This window comes from Tympanuchus pallidicinctus, unplaced genomic scaffold (genome assembly GCF_026119805.1).
Source record: "Tympanuchus pallidicinctus isolate F22 unplaced genomic scaffold, pur_lepc_1.0 scaffold30, whole genome shotgun sequence".
In the NCBI taxonomy this organism is placed as follows: domain Eukaryota; kingdom Metazoa; phylum Chordata; class Aves; order Galliformes; family Phasianidae; genus Tympanuchus; species Tympanuchus pallidicinctus.
Window position 1 is genome coordinate 5,324,995 of NW_026294748.1, and position 14,155 is coordinate 5,339,149.

Here is a 14,155-nt window from a genome sequence, read left to right on the forward strand (position 1 = left end):
AAAACGCAATCTAGATCTGCTAACAGTGACTTCAGATCTTGCAAAGGTGAACCGAAAAGAATGAATGCCAAAGGAGAGTTCATGAGCTTGCAACACTTGCGCAAGTTTTCCAGCTGATTTAATAGGAAAAGGCGCTCTGCCCTGTGACTTTTGCCTCCCTGAAGGAGAGCAGTGGGCTGAGGAGGGCTGCTTCTCTCGCCTGTCTGCACCTGCTGGGCTTCGCGATCTCGTGGCTTTGTGATGCAGAGCACGGAGGCTTTGAGTCCTCCTTCACCGGGGCTCAGCGACCCGAGCGCACTGCGCGGTGCTGTCTGCAGTGCCGAGCAGAGGCAGCAGGAGGCTCCCCGAGATGCCTCAGCTCGGGGCTGTCCGGCAGCTCCAGGCGCTCAGGGGAAATGAGGGAATCAGAGCAAAGTAGAAAGGATAGACAGCAAAAAAAGAAAAAAGAAAAAATGGAAAAAGAAAAAAAAAAAAGAAGAGGAAATGCTGCAAAGTGCTTGGAAACGTGCACAAGGCTTTGGCGGTGAGCTGCACTGCAGAGACTTGCTGCACTCAGCTGGTTCAGGTAACTGCATTTCAAGGGAAGGCTCCAGGTGACAACTTAGAAGCAGCCTCCAAGCACTCAGGCACAAAAAGAAGCTTCTCCCTTACCAAGTAAATGCCTCTACATCTCATCCAATTTTCTATTCAAATGCGAACCTCATAACTGCCACCGGAGCACTGCAGCCACGTGCTAACAGATGAGAACTTAACAGTGGCATTGAAATGGTGAAGATGTTTTGTTTCATTGCCCAAACAGAAAGAAAGAGAAAAGGAAGGAAGAAAAAGAAGAACGAGTGATGACTGCATTATGGACACGTGCGTTCATGATGCCCTGATGTGGCTTGAGGTCCCAGCACAGACCTGGCCAAGGCAATGTGTGTTTTGGGCAGATCCCCCCACACACCACAGTGCTCACGCTGGCACTGCTGATTTTGGAGAGGCCGTCTGACCTCCTGCTATAGCTCAGCTCCCGGCCGTCTGGAAAGTCAATTCCCTCCTTCCCTGCCCTACAGATGTGCAGAGAAGATAAAACAGCCTGTGAGCTGTGAGCTTCTCCAGATGCCGCGGTGGGGGCGAGTGGAGGCAGAGATAATGCAGAGGAGTGGGACCCACCCCAACTGAGCATCCAGATTGCCCTAAACCTCATTTTTCCTTTAGTGCAGCACCATGATTTTTTTACCAAAGCAAGGATCTGCTTGTATACAATGACCTTCCTTTGGCAGAGGACCCTGAGCTGTTGCTTTGCCCCTTGGGAGGCTGAGGGCTGCTTTCAGGAGGTGCCTTTCTGCTGCACACAGAGGGAATGCCACGTTTGTGGAAAAAATGTCTTAAACACAGCACAGTGCAGGAGATATTGTGAATTAAAAGAAAAACAGTGAACTACAAAGGTTTGCAGTTGAAAACAACCAAACAAAAAGTAAATGACTTCTGGGGTGCCAAGGTGGGTGCACACTGTGGGCTTCAGCATAACATGTCACTGCACTGGGGAAGAGCAGAGCTCCCTGCTCGGTGCTTGTGAGATGCTGCAAAGCCCCAACATGGGGGGAGTGTCCAAAAGGGTGTCCAAAAGGGGCGACATTCTCACACCTGCAGAGATGGGAACTGAGAGCTCCTGAGTGCAGCTGGATGCAAATACAGGTACTCTGGAGAAAGGCTCAGCCCCCACCCCCTATTGGTGCACCTTGTTTTCCCCATCTCTGCAGCTCTATGATGCCCCATGGCCATGGGACAGTCATGGAGGGGCTCAAATGGAGCTGGGGGGTCCCGGTGTCTTTGCTGCAGCTCCTCTATATGAAACCCATGATATAGGAGTGAAAGCAGGGCCTCCGTGTTCAGCTCCTTGTTATTCAATTGCTTGTAATTCTAGGCAATGTCCCAAGGCTTGCCGAAAGGGCTGTATTCATCATCCAACAAAATAATAGCCATCAGCATGAATAAACTTTAATGGGAAAACACAGAAGCCAGAGCCCAGGTAAGTGACAAGGGCAGAGCATCCTTTTAATGACTGCAGGACCAATCCTGATTGCTCCCTCAGACATCGTGCAGACAAAAGCAGTGTGAGCATTTTGATATCATTTACACATTCCTTGATTAGAACTATTCTGTTTCCTTTTGAGAATTCTTTGCCATTTTCAAATCATATGGGGGCTGAAATGTCCAGAGCTGCTTAAAATAAACCCAGTCTGCACAGGACCTCATTGCAGCCGGGATGGATAAGGCATCTCCTGAGAGAGCTCAGCAAAACTCCTCTGAACAACAATTAATGGCAGCTAATTACTCTTCTCTTTGTGTTATATTTAGCAGTGGGGCTCAGCCCAGGAAGTCCTGCCTCCCACTGTTGGAATTGTCTGGCTCTGGGACTGCAAACAGTCTCATTTTGTGCACACGCAGCACCATGGGGCTCCTGCTGCCCTGTGTCTGAAGGTGAACCCTGTGGATTCAGTGCTCCCTCTGTCAGCATCCATGTCCCTGCTTAGAACAGCACAATTACAGAAACTTTTGCATTGGAAGGGACCTTAGAGGCCACCTGGTCCCAGTCTCTGCAATGAGCAGGGACAGCTCAGCTCCATTGGGTGTTCAGAGCCCTGTTCCCTGGGTGTCTGCAGGGATGAGGCTCCTCCTTGGGTGCCCTGAAGTGGTTGAGATGAGAAAGAAACATCTCCCTGCTTCCCTTCCTGCATCCTTTCCCGCCCAGCGTCCCCTCCAGGACTGAGTCCAGAAAGCCACCAGCTCAGGGCTGTGCAAAGAAGCAGTTGTGAGGAGCCAAACCAGTGGCTCTGCTGGCTCGCACTGGGAGCCAGAAGGGAAGCACAAGCGAATGGGCCTGGTCCCTCCCTGCTGTCCTTACTGATAACCACAGTGCTGGGATTTCCTGAGCCCAAAGTGGTTTCTTTAGTGGCTCTCAATGGATTTGTCTTCCTTGAATTTTTTAGCTTCTTTTTGGCCCCGGCGCTGCCTTTCATCTCTCCCCATCCCATGTCTGCAGAGGGACCCAATCCTGCAGAGCATCCCTGCATCTGCACAGGGTGCAGTAATGTGACAGTGTCCTGGGGCTGCAAGGGCAGCAGACAACAAACACCAGCTCCAACTCCCCCACTTCTGATGCTGTGCACACATGTTGGGGGTTGGAAATGCACGATGTTTATGGTCCCTTCCAACTCAGCCACTGTACGATTTGGGGAGGGTGGATGTGCAGCAGGGACTGAGCTCCAGCATTTGGAAAATGAGGCAAAACTGTGCCCAGGAGCTGGGCGGGGGGGGGCACAGAACCATTTCAGGTCGGTCAGAGGTGCTGCAGATGGGGCACGGGAGGAGACGGGCAGGGCGCACCCCACGTGCAGGCAGGAAGAGGCTGCTAAAATAAGCAGGAGGGTGGAAAAGGGAGGAGAGAGTATTAAGGAGATAACAGAAAGGTTAGAGGGGAAAGTCAGAGGAAGTGAGCCGAGAGCAGCTGAATGTCACGGAGAGGTGAAGCTGAGCCTCACGAGCAGCACAGAGCATCGTGATGAGGAAACCGACACAAAGTGATGTGCAGATACAGCAGTGATGTGCACATACACTGCCATCATCCCCATCCAGCCCCCCGGGGCCACTCAGGAGCAGCATATGGGGTTGGCTGTGTGCAGGTCCTCATGCTGGTGCACAGCCCTGGCTGTGTGGAGGCACAGCGCCCGCGTGGGGTGACATTTAATTCATTTTATTCAAAACATCATTGGTATTTGGGAACAAAGCAAGCGCAAACGATTGGCTGCAGTCGTTCCTCGTGTGGGCTGGATTTTGTCTCAGTGCCTCATCCACGTGTGGGAACAGAGCCTCTGTAATTCTGTACTGCTGCAGCAACAAAAGCTGGACGTTCCTGTGAGCCAAATGCTCTGGGGCTCTGTGATTTCCACATCCAGAGTGAGCTTAGGGCTGAGCCCCAGGTGCCATTACCTCATGTTTGTTTGCTCGGGCTGGGAATAACACCCACAGCCCTCCGTGTCAGAGCTGCCAGACACCTTTTTGCTGGCTGTAATTCTCGCAGCAGCCACCCGAGCCTTGAGGATGCTCTTTGGCCCTTCATGGTTTACTCCCATTTCCTGGCTGCCAATCTTCATTTAACTCGTGGAGCTCTGCATCACGATGAGGCAGAGGGCTGAGCCCTGCTCGTGGCCCCGCAGAGCGTCTGGGGCTCTATCAGTGCTGCCAAAGGAGAGCAGAGGAGGGGGAGAGCAGCCCCAGCCCCGCAGGGCTGTGCTGCAGCTGATAAGAGCCCTGACGGGCTGTAATGGGAGCCCTGGCCGCCTGTTTCCTCACAAAGTCATGACTCAGGGATAATGTTCACATCCTCTGAATGGCGAGGGAGCTAAAAATACAGCCAGGAAAATGCGAATGAGCGAGCGAGCATGAATGAGAGCGTGAGTGAGAAATGCACAGGGGAAAAGAGAGAGGAAGCATGAATGAAAGAGCCTGGGAGAGAGGGAGTGCAAACAGACGGTCCTTCCAAGTTTCCAAGCTGTGAAGCTTGCAATCAATGCAGTGTACAGCCGACGTGCTGGGGCTGTGCCTCTTAATGTGGGGAAGATGTGCAGCCCTGGCACTCCACAGACCCCATTCCTCCAGCACTTCCCAGTGCTTTTTGGGGCTGAGCGTATTGCTGCCAATTCCTGCTGCCCCTCTCCTATGCATACAGGAGCTCATTTTCTCCAAAAGGCAAAGATCTCACTGACTGCACTGTCCCTCGTGTGCCTTCGGAGCTGCATTTTGCACATTCATCCCTTGTGAGCCCTGTGGCATCAGGTATGAGCAGAAGGAAGGATAATCGCTGGCCCTGAGCTCTGCAGTCCCCTCTGTGAGAATAGATGGGCCTTGAAGCATGGTGCTAGGGTTAAGGCACACTTCTTACCCAGAAGGTATAGATGAGATATATATGAGAAGTGGCTCTGGGAGCACTGTAATCCCATACAGTATCATTTTGTCTCTATGCAAAATTTGGGGGTAAAATTCTCTGGAATGCAAAGCCTCTTCCATGCAGACTCCAGAAGCTCTTTGGCAGAGAATTTTTGTACCCAAATTCCATTTTCTGGTGCCCCGTCCCTCGCAGGGCCGCCATGAGCACATTCCCAGCACCTCCCATCCCCAGCACGAACTGGAGCCTTGTTTCAATTATTTCCTCCTGGGAATCTGGCTGCTGTGCCACAGCCCCTCGCCCGCCACTTCCCCACTCCTGGTTTTTGTTTTGAGCTTCTTTTGTCCCGGGTTTTCTCCATGGGGTTGGGTGGGGATCACACAGCATCCTCACAATGGGGACCAAACGGTGCTGAGCAGCCCCAACCCATGCAGCACTGCATGCCCACACTTCTGCTGGCTGCCAAACATTGAGGAGTTGTGTCACATTGCTGCAGTGATACAATGGGGACAGGAGGGATCTCTACCACTGGTAATGGGGATAATACCTAAAAAGAGTCAAACACATTGCTATAGAGCACTTCTTGCACTCCCTTTTGTCAGAGCTGCCCAGGAATGGGTTCACCCAATGCTCTTGCCTTCCCAACTCACATTTCAAGGGGAAATGAATAAAAAGGAGACTCCTGAGTCACACAGATCACACAGCATCACCAGCAATGGGAAGCGGCTCCCGGCGGCTCTGTCTGCAGGTCACGGCGGGACGAGCAGGGCTCAGTGCAACCCGCACTGCAGATGGGAAGCGAGATTAAGCCCTTCGTCACAACGCTGCACCCGCTGCTCTGACAAAGGCCGGGGTGAGCCTGGTGCAAATCCAAGGAGCCAATTTTAGAGCACTCGCAGACAATCTCCGATTGTTTGGGGCTGGTTTGAAGTTTTCTCAGCCGTGCCGTCATCGCATCCTGCGGCGGGGCAGGAAGGGCTCCGTGCAGGCACTGCTGTGCCCGGTGGTCCCTGAGGTGTGACAGCACATCTCCCATCCCCACAACCCCATAAGGGATGGGCATGGTGAGCTCGTGGAGCAGGCAGGGATTGGCCATGCCAGTGGGAAGCAGTGTGGATGTGGCAGCTCCCATTCCTCTGCCCCTATCTCCCTTCCCCCGGCACGGAGCTCCGTTTCTCTTTCGGCTCTCAGCAGCTCTGCCTCAAGATGGGAAACCAGGCAGAGGTACCTGGGTCTGCCCCCCACCCACTTCTCGTCTGTGCTCAAGATGTTTCAGAGCTCCCCCCTTTCTATTTCCATCCTCATTGTCATCCTGCTTTGAGAGGAAGATCTATTCTTCCCCAGCTCCTTTTCTCCCTACCAAAATGGGACATTGTTTCTTCTTTCTTTGATTTAAAAGCCAAAAACAGTTATAGGAAACTGTTCAGCAGATGTTTTACAGCATGAACCTAGAGAAAAATAAATAAATAAATATCAGCCCTCTGATTTTGCTGGGGGATCTATATTTAGCCTGACGTTTCCTCCGATTCATGGTTTGTGTTGGCATAAGCGAGGCATAGGTTTTAAACACTTTGATTGTAGCAATTATTTTATTCCTCCCATTCGCTGCATCCATGAAAATCTGGAGCTGGCTGAGGGAGCGAATGCAGCACGTTTGGGGAGAGGTGGATTCAGACTGCTCTGTGTCTCCCCACGGTCCCTGCAGCCCACAGATGCTCAGAGTGGGACTGGAAAAGAGAATTTCCCATCTTATTTTGTTGGGGTGAGAGAAGCTGTGCCCACATCCCTGCAGTGTGTGGCATTCACACTCGGGGTGGTGGCATGGAAGGGCAAAATGGAAAAAAATAATAATAATTTTAAAAAATGGGGTCCTCAGCTATGGAAGCAGGAACAAACAGTTCCTCCAGGGCGCAGTTTTCCCGATTTTGTTCTGAAAACCCACAGATTCACAGATTATGAACAGAAGGACTTCAGTCCTGGGTCTCCTAGGGGGGATATGCAGAGACCCTACAGATTGCAGAAGTTGCAGAATCATCATTAGAAGAAACCAGGTGCTGAGAGCACGTAAGATGTGTTTTAATACAGTTTGTTTTCTGTGACTTAGCCTGGAGGTCACTTCCTTCGCCCAGTGCAGAGCCAAGCCTGGGACCAAAAGCAACCCCCTCACTTTATTTTGCCACTGGAAGCTCTGAATCAGAATAGTTCCTATTCCCAGGGCTGTAATGTTATCTCCTGGGCTGCAAACCCAGAGCAGATGAGAGACGCACCCGGATGGGAGAGCAGGGAGGAATTATTTGGTGCTGGGATGTGGGCTGGCCCCAAGTGTGACATCGGCACCACCACAGTGATCCGTGCTGTGGTCTACAGTTTGAAATCAAAGCAATGTTTCCAGACATTAATGGCTTGTTTGTTGTCTCAGATGGTGGAAAACCAGAGAGAAGTTGTAGCCCGAATGACCTGTTTGATTTCCAACGGGGCACTGCTGGTGCCATTTCTAAATAGCCTGCATTAGAAAGACAGAGCAATTAAAAAGGCAAACTCACCCAAATTCATGGGCTGCACTCCGGGATGGGGGAAGGATAAAGGTCTGATTCATAGGAACATCTTTGGCTCCTTTATTTAGCATCCTCTATATTATATATGCAGACAATCAAGAATGTCAGTTTCTCCAGACTGCTTTTTGCATAAAATAGGATGGTTTGCTACTCAGTGCTAACCCTGCTGTGACCTTTCCCCATCAGCCCCTTGCTCTGCTCCAAGCTAGCGGGCTCCTGCCTGCTTCCATGGAGCTCTGCATGTGCTGGGGCAGCCTCTGGAGGAGCCTTTTTGGGTCTGCTAACTTGGGGGAAGTTGATGCACCTCTGGTTCCCAGCAGGACGGGTGCTCATGCCGTTGGGGTCACGCGATGCTGCAGGTGATGATGGAGCAATGTGAGTGTGGTCTGACTGCTGATCCTCTGCCTGCATCCAAATTGCACAGGGATGCTTCTCATTGCACCACAGTGCAATAGGATCCTGCATCTAGCTCTAGGCTCTGGAGCCCAGATGAGCTCCAGCAGCAGCTGGAGAAACGCCCCGGGAGATGTGGAGCCCGTGTCTGGGTGGAAACCTGCTCAGCCCTGCTGATAAATGAGACGCTGCTGCTTCCCCTCCCACCCACACACTTCCACTTTCACTTCACATGTGGGACCCAGCACTGCGATCCAGAGAGGGGCCATAAATAACCCCTCCATTAACAGCCTGCAAGGTGACTGTGCGTTACAGCTGCCTGTAAGGGCTGGGCCGTCCTCCTGCCATAGCATGGGGTGCCCTCCCAGCAGAGGCCCCCAGCAATGCCAACCGTGTCCCCAGCAGGGACGGAGGGCACAGCAGGAGCCCAGGCTCAGGAATTACATCTAAGAGGCACAGCTGTGCTCAGCCCATCTCTTCCCAACGTCACAGACAAACTTTCCTTGACCTGGAACCAGATGGGAAACAAACAGAGAGGTAAAGGATAGGTTAATAACTCATTTCCATGAAACCAAGCCTCACATTTCTGCTACCGTTTGGTCCTTCTTCCTTCTGTAGCAACAAGTATTGGTGAGCTGTATGTCCTTCTGTGTTGGCCCCATTGCTGCATGCACGGCACTGCTGCTTATGATTGCCACCCCTGGTAAGGATGCCAGCATCTTTACTGATGGTTTGAATGTTAGTGGTGCACTATGCAGGAAACATTTTATTGGATAAAATAAAAGAAAAACCTCAGTATTTGCCCCCTTGCTAATAGCAAGTTGAGTAATAAAGACCAACTAATCAACTGGCTGCTGAATCCATCTGGAGATCTGCCCAGATTTCGAGCAGGGATTGTTAGCTGATGGCATTTTGTAAATCTGATCTTTGTTGATACATCTGCCTGGGAGAAGAGCGGCCCTGCATGAAATGATTTGGAGTGAGGATTTTCATTCACACATTTGAAGAGGGGCACTCATCACACAACCCGATCTGTTTTTCTCCAGGTACATCAGATAGCTTAATAAAAGATTCCCCTCCCAATCAACAGCCCTAATTCTTGACATGAGAACTGGCAAGTGACAGCAGATTTTCCAGATACATTTCCATAACTGATAATGGATACATCTTCACGCCTTGGCGTTTGGGGGCTCCAGAGCACCTACCTGCTGTGTCACTTAATGGTGGGAGAGGGGCAGGCACCTGCACAAAGGAGGTTACAATGATAACATTTATGCCAGCTCTTAGAGAACTGATTACTCTTTGTGCTTACAAGGCAAAAAATGCCCATGTGCATACGAAGGGTGCAGACTGGCACTGTTATGGCTACAACTTCCCTAGAGATGTTGCTTCACATCACACTTAGAGCTGAGTGGAAATTTCTCACTTCCTCTTCCAGAATGAAAAGATGGATGGGACTGGATGTTATTTCTGGTTTTATCATACATAGATACATACCTGTATTTATAGTCACATGTAGAGAGGGAGATCGTGCTAAAAATGAAAACTCAAAGCAGAATGAAGGAATTTTTGCAAGGCATGGTGTCCCACCCAGACATACATCCTGTATCCATCTCCTTGTATCCAAGACAACAGACCTGAGCTCTTGCTTGACCCAAGGATAGGCAAGCTTTGCTCTCTGGCTTTCGGGGCCAAGTATTTCCCCCAGTCTGGGGCAGGGCACAGCATCTGTGGTCCACACCCCTGGAGCAGTGAGTGGGATCCTCACCCCAGTGCAGCAGGGCCAGAAGCAATGAGCTCTGGCTGTGCCTCTGCTTCGTGTTTGAGGGCAGCCAGCAACGGAAAGCCTCAGCACCTGGCAGCCAGATGTGCACGGCTCCTAAGGGACCATTGCTGGGCCATCTGTGGCACAGCTACGTGTCTTCATCTGGAGTTCCAGGAGGGTCAGGAGGGAATGCTGTAGCCTGGGCAAACCCACTGGAACATTTATGAGCACAGGCAGAACCCTGGTCTGGCCACATCACCTTGTCCCAGCACAAAGAGGGGTGGGGAAGTCACCCCTCAGGCCACAGCTCCCCAACATTGCTCCCTTCTGCTGGGTCACCGTGTGATGCCAGCTAAGAGCAGACCACCTCAGCACTCAGGGTTGTTTTATCAGTTCCTGCTCTGTTTTCCTGCTGTAGTACAGAGATGATGATGTTTATAGATCCAACAAGTGACTTGGAAGTTCATTGCACGCAGCCCACCTTGGCTTATGACCCTCAGGAGGACCTCAGGTTCAAAGGATCTGTCAAGAAACCCAGGGGCTGTGGGGGTGAATCATGGATGATGACATTCAGTGCAATCAGGGCACTCTGGTTGGGATGGATTTTTCTAGGTAAGCAGAGCTCATTCTCCAGCTCCAGGGCTCAAGCCACGACTTTCCCTGCTCACAGCCATCTTTGAAGTGATGCTAACCCCATTCTCCATCCATTCCTCTGACTGCAAAATGGAGATAAGCATTTCTCAGCATACTGGGAGCGGGGCTGTGTGTGCTGACACGTACATCCAGCACCTCCCAGGAGCACAGAGGTCATTTGTGTGCCCTAAATTCAACCTGTGCACAGCCTTTGAACCATCCACGGGACATTTCAGATTTGGTAAAAGCAGTAATAACTGCTTTAATTAGACACTAATGAATCTTTATGTATTTATTTATTTATTTATTTATGAGTACGAAGAAAATTCAAACCATCTGGAATGGAAACTACTTCTTTATGCACTATGGCTTTATAAGCTGAATGAACTGCCCTAAATTTAACCCAACTTCTTGCTGCTGGCTGCAGCAATGGATCCAGGTGGCTGAAGCAGCAGTAACCCCAAAACCAGTGAGGTGATCTGCACACAGCAGGCACTGTGCTGCCTTGTAGGAGCTCAAACCAGAAGCCTCTCTATTTTGCAGACACACAGTCGATTGGACAGCCATAATGGAGAGGCAATTAATACATAGATTACTGTATTGGAAAGGCTCCCTGCCACAGAGCACAGCATCCAGCCTAGGGAAAGAAAGACATCTTGCTCACAGATGCCCGTGGGGTTATCCTGCAGCCTTGGGAAGAGTTGCCCAGATAAAAATTGATTGCTGGATGCATTCCACTCCTTTGGCGCTCAGACGTGACCGAGCCTTTGTACCAAAGCCCAGCAGGCTGGAAACCTTCCTGAGAAGATGGAGCCCTGTAAATAATTTCCTGAGTTAAAATAGCTACACAAGAGATCCGTGCCTTACGGCTGCGAGTTCAGCAGGTAACGTGTACTCATGCCACCTGCAGCTGTGTGCTTCTGAGCGAAGGCAAGGGCTGACACAGAGCTTCATTCTTCTCTTAGGAGCTAGGGAAAACCCTCGAAGGACTTGTTAATACCTTTTACGTGCATAAATATTGGTGTTTTGGGGGGGAAGTCTTTGTGGCTACTTGTCACTATGTGCGTTTGAGCGACCAGGTTCTGCTGGGCTGGGAGGTGAGGGGCAGGAGGGTCCTTCATGCACTGCAGCTTTGTACTTTGATTTCTCTGCAGGGCATTTGGCAGCAGTAGATGCCACAGAAGTCAGTGCAGACAGAAATTATGTGTCTGATATAATATAGTTTCAGCCTATGCTTTTTAAGTAGCCACTCAGCTGGGAGTAGCCAAAATGCCAGGTTATAAACTGGGAGAATTAATTCTTTCCCTGGGCCTGACCAATGCTTTACTCTGCCCTTCCAGCCGTAGCTCTTAGATGCACACACTGCAGTTTTGTTTCGTTGTGAAGATGCTGCAAACTTTCTGCAGACTGACAGCTCCTGGTGGCAGGGACATGTGCTGGAGTGCAGCACATTTCCAGCCTGGAGCCCTCTCCTGGAGGAAAAGGCAGCTTTGCAAGGCGGGCACATCCTCCCGCATCCAGGGCCGCGTAGTTCTGGGCTGCGTGCTGCAGGGCTGTTTGGACAGAATGAGGAACTTAATTCCACATTTTAGGACTGAGCATGCAGCAGCCTTTTGTTTCTGTCCCCATCTCTTTCCATGCTCAGGGAGAGCATTTCCCTGCTTTTCTAGCAGCCTTGCACACTGCAGCCCTGCACACTGCAGCCTTGCAGCCACCACGCACCCCTGCATTCTGGGGCAAAGCAGCCCATGGTGCTGCAGTGGGGCCTCCAGCAGCAAGGGCTGAGCCAGCTCTGACTGAGTGCTCTCCCTACGATGGTACCCTGTGAAAGGGAGACCACTGCAGCCTTTGTGCTTGTAAAAGAAAGCAGGCGTGCACCGACGGGTTTGCAAATGGGCAGTGGGAGCCTGGCGGCTGGACCCTGCCAATGCCTGGGGGAGAGGTGGGCATCCAAATGCACCGCGGTGCCTGCTGTGCGCAAAGGAGCAGAAAACCCAGAGGCGCCCAGGGGGCTTTTGAGGAAGAAAAAGCAATTTTTGGCAGCAGGCACCTCGAAGCTGGGGCAGCCCAGCAGAGCTTTGGGAATGGGCTCGATAAGGCTCACACCCCGTGGTGAGGGTCACAGTGCGACATCTGCCAGCGAGAGCGGAGCGCGGGGGGCTCGCCTCCCCACCGCCTGTGCGGGGCTGACCACTCCCCCTCCCTTTGAATAGGCGGCCCTGCTGCAAACACTATGGTATTTCCATCCTCCCCAGCTCCGGCGCAGAGGATAGCACCAGGTAGTTGGAGAGAGACCGGAGACAAGTGTGGGGAGCCGTGGAGGACATAAGCTTTTTCCTTGGTCTTCCAGATAAGTAGTAAGTGGTGATGGGGAGAGAGTCTCTTTAAAGGCTGTTGTGGGCTGTAGGTACCTGTGTTCGTTTCCAGGATAGATGGAAGGTTTGTTTTGCTGGGCATTTACTCTTTTCCTCCATTCCCAGTTTCACCCAGTGGCTGATTCGCGTGTTTGCTAATAGGTCTGCAGTGTCTTACGAATGTCTGAGCTGATGCTTCCCTTTAAAAATCCTTTTCAATTTCATATATAGAGAGAATATCAAGTTGATATGTGTGCTTAGGAGAACAGTATTGTTTCCCTCATCTAGGTAGCAGGCTGTGCCCTGGCATTCTTATAGTGGATTACATTTGCAGTTCCTTCTATTTCTTGAGAGGAGGCTTTGGTTGTGGGGTGGGGGTTTGCTTGTGCTCGCTATGGGGCAGGAGACCAGCGAGGTGCCCAGGCCCTGATGCTCCCTCAGCCCCTCCAGCACAGCTGGGTGCACAGATAGGGAGCGGGCAGGTTGACCAGTCCCCCCAGAGAGGGCTGCTTTCTGTCTTTGGAGGGATGCTATGTGGAATTTGTTGCCTCAGCTCTGAATGTTTTCCAATAGCAATGGTATCCTCAAAGGGCAGAAAATGCCGCAGGTGAGCATTTTGCATGTTTGTCTATGCAAGGAATCGGAGTCAGGAGCCCTGAGTTTGGCAGCCACAGCAATGTGCAGCTGTGCTGCTGCTGCTCCTTGGGATGGGCAAAATCCTGCAGCCCTCTCGCAGGCAAAAAAGGGCCAGCAGGCACCGTGTGGCCCCGAGCAGCACAGCCAAGGCCTTTCCCCTTCCCATTATCCTCTAAATCCTCGCTTTGCATGCAGCCACTCTCTTGGTATTACAGTTACCATCAACTTCCCATGCTGTGCTGTCAACTGACACCTTTGGGGGCTGTGGGCTGGGTCCGGGGCTGTTTCCTGGTTACAGCCCTGTTCGTGCTGCCTCTGATCCAGCTGGGGTTTTGACCTCACCCCTGCCTGTCCTGTAAACAATTTTCTGGTAAGCCAGATACTTAGGGCTACCCAGACGTTTGCATCGGGGAATGGCCCTGCTAACCCAGGGGGTGAGATTTCCATAGAGGACTGCTGTGTATTATGTGCACCCAGCACTGGGACTGTGCATGGCTCCTGCCCTGAACTGCAGGGTGCCATGTGCATCTCCAAACCAGAAAGCACCCCCCTGCTATCATCACCTTTTTATGTTTGACATATGAAGGCACAGAGAAACTCTGGTTTCTCTTAACTTTCTACAGCTGCTGAGTACTTAATGCCTAGTGGGATTTTTGAAACACCAGCATCTTTGGGCAGGCTGGTCCCAAGCATCCTTCTACAGGTCATATGGGGAGTGTGGAGCAAAACACCAAACATAGCTGGGCTTTCAATCTCTACTCTTTCCCCCTTTGCTTTGCCCTGGCTGAGGATCTGGCCCATACTGCCGTACTGTAGGTCTATTATTTCACAGAGGGAAATACGTGAGTGGAATAACAGATGACCTAATTAACCCCCCCCCACCCATTCA

The 14,155-nt window shown here is 51.4% G+C and overlaps 1 protein-coding gene across 4 annotated transcripts in view; it reads left to right on the plus strand.

The window, feature by feature from the left end:
* The first annotated feature begins 12,508 nt into the window (after positions 1-12,508).
* Positions 12,509-14,155, plus strand: part of ETS1 (ETS proto-oncogene 1, transcription factor) — a 68,631-nt gene continuing 66,984 nt past the window's right edge. For 2 of the 4 annotated variants that reach the window (XM_052697107.1, XM_052697108.1), the window contains exon 1: positions 12,509-12,555. In XM_052697107.1, the coding sequence (XP_052553067.1) occupies positions 12,510-12,555 (46 nt within the window). In that variant the 5' untranslated portion in view covers position 12,509. Of the gene's footprint in view, positions 12,634-14,155 lie in introns of all 4 variants that reach the window. The other 2 variants (XM_052697110.1, XM_052697111.1) reach the window with 1 other exon arrangement.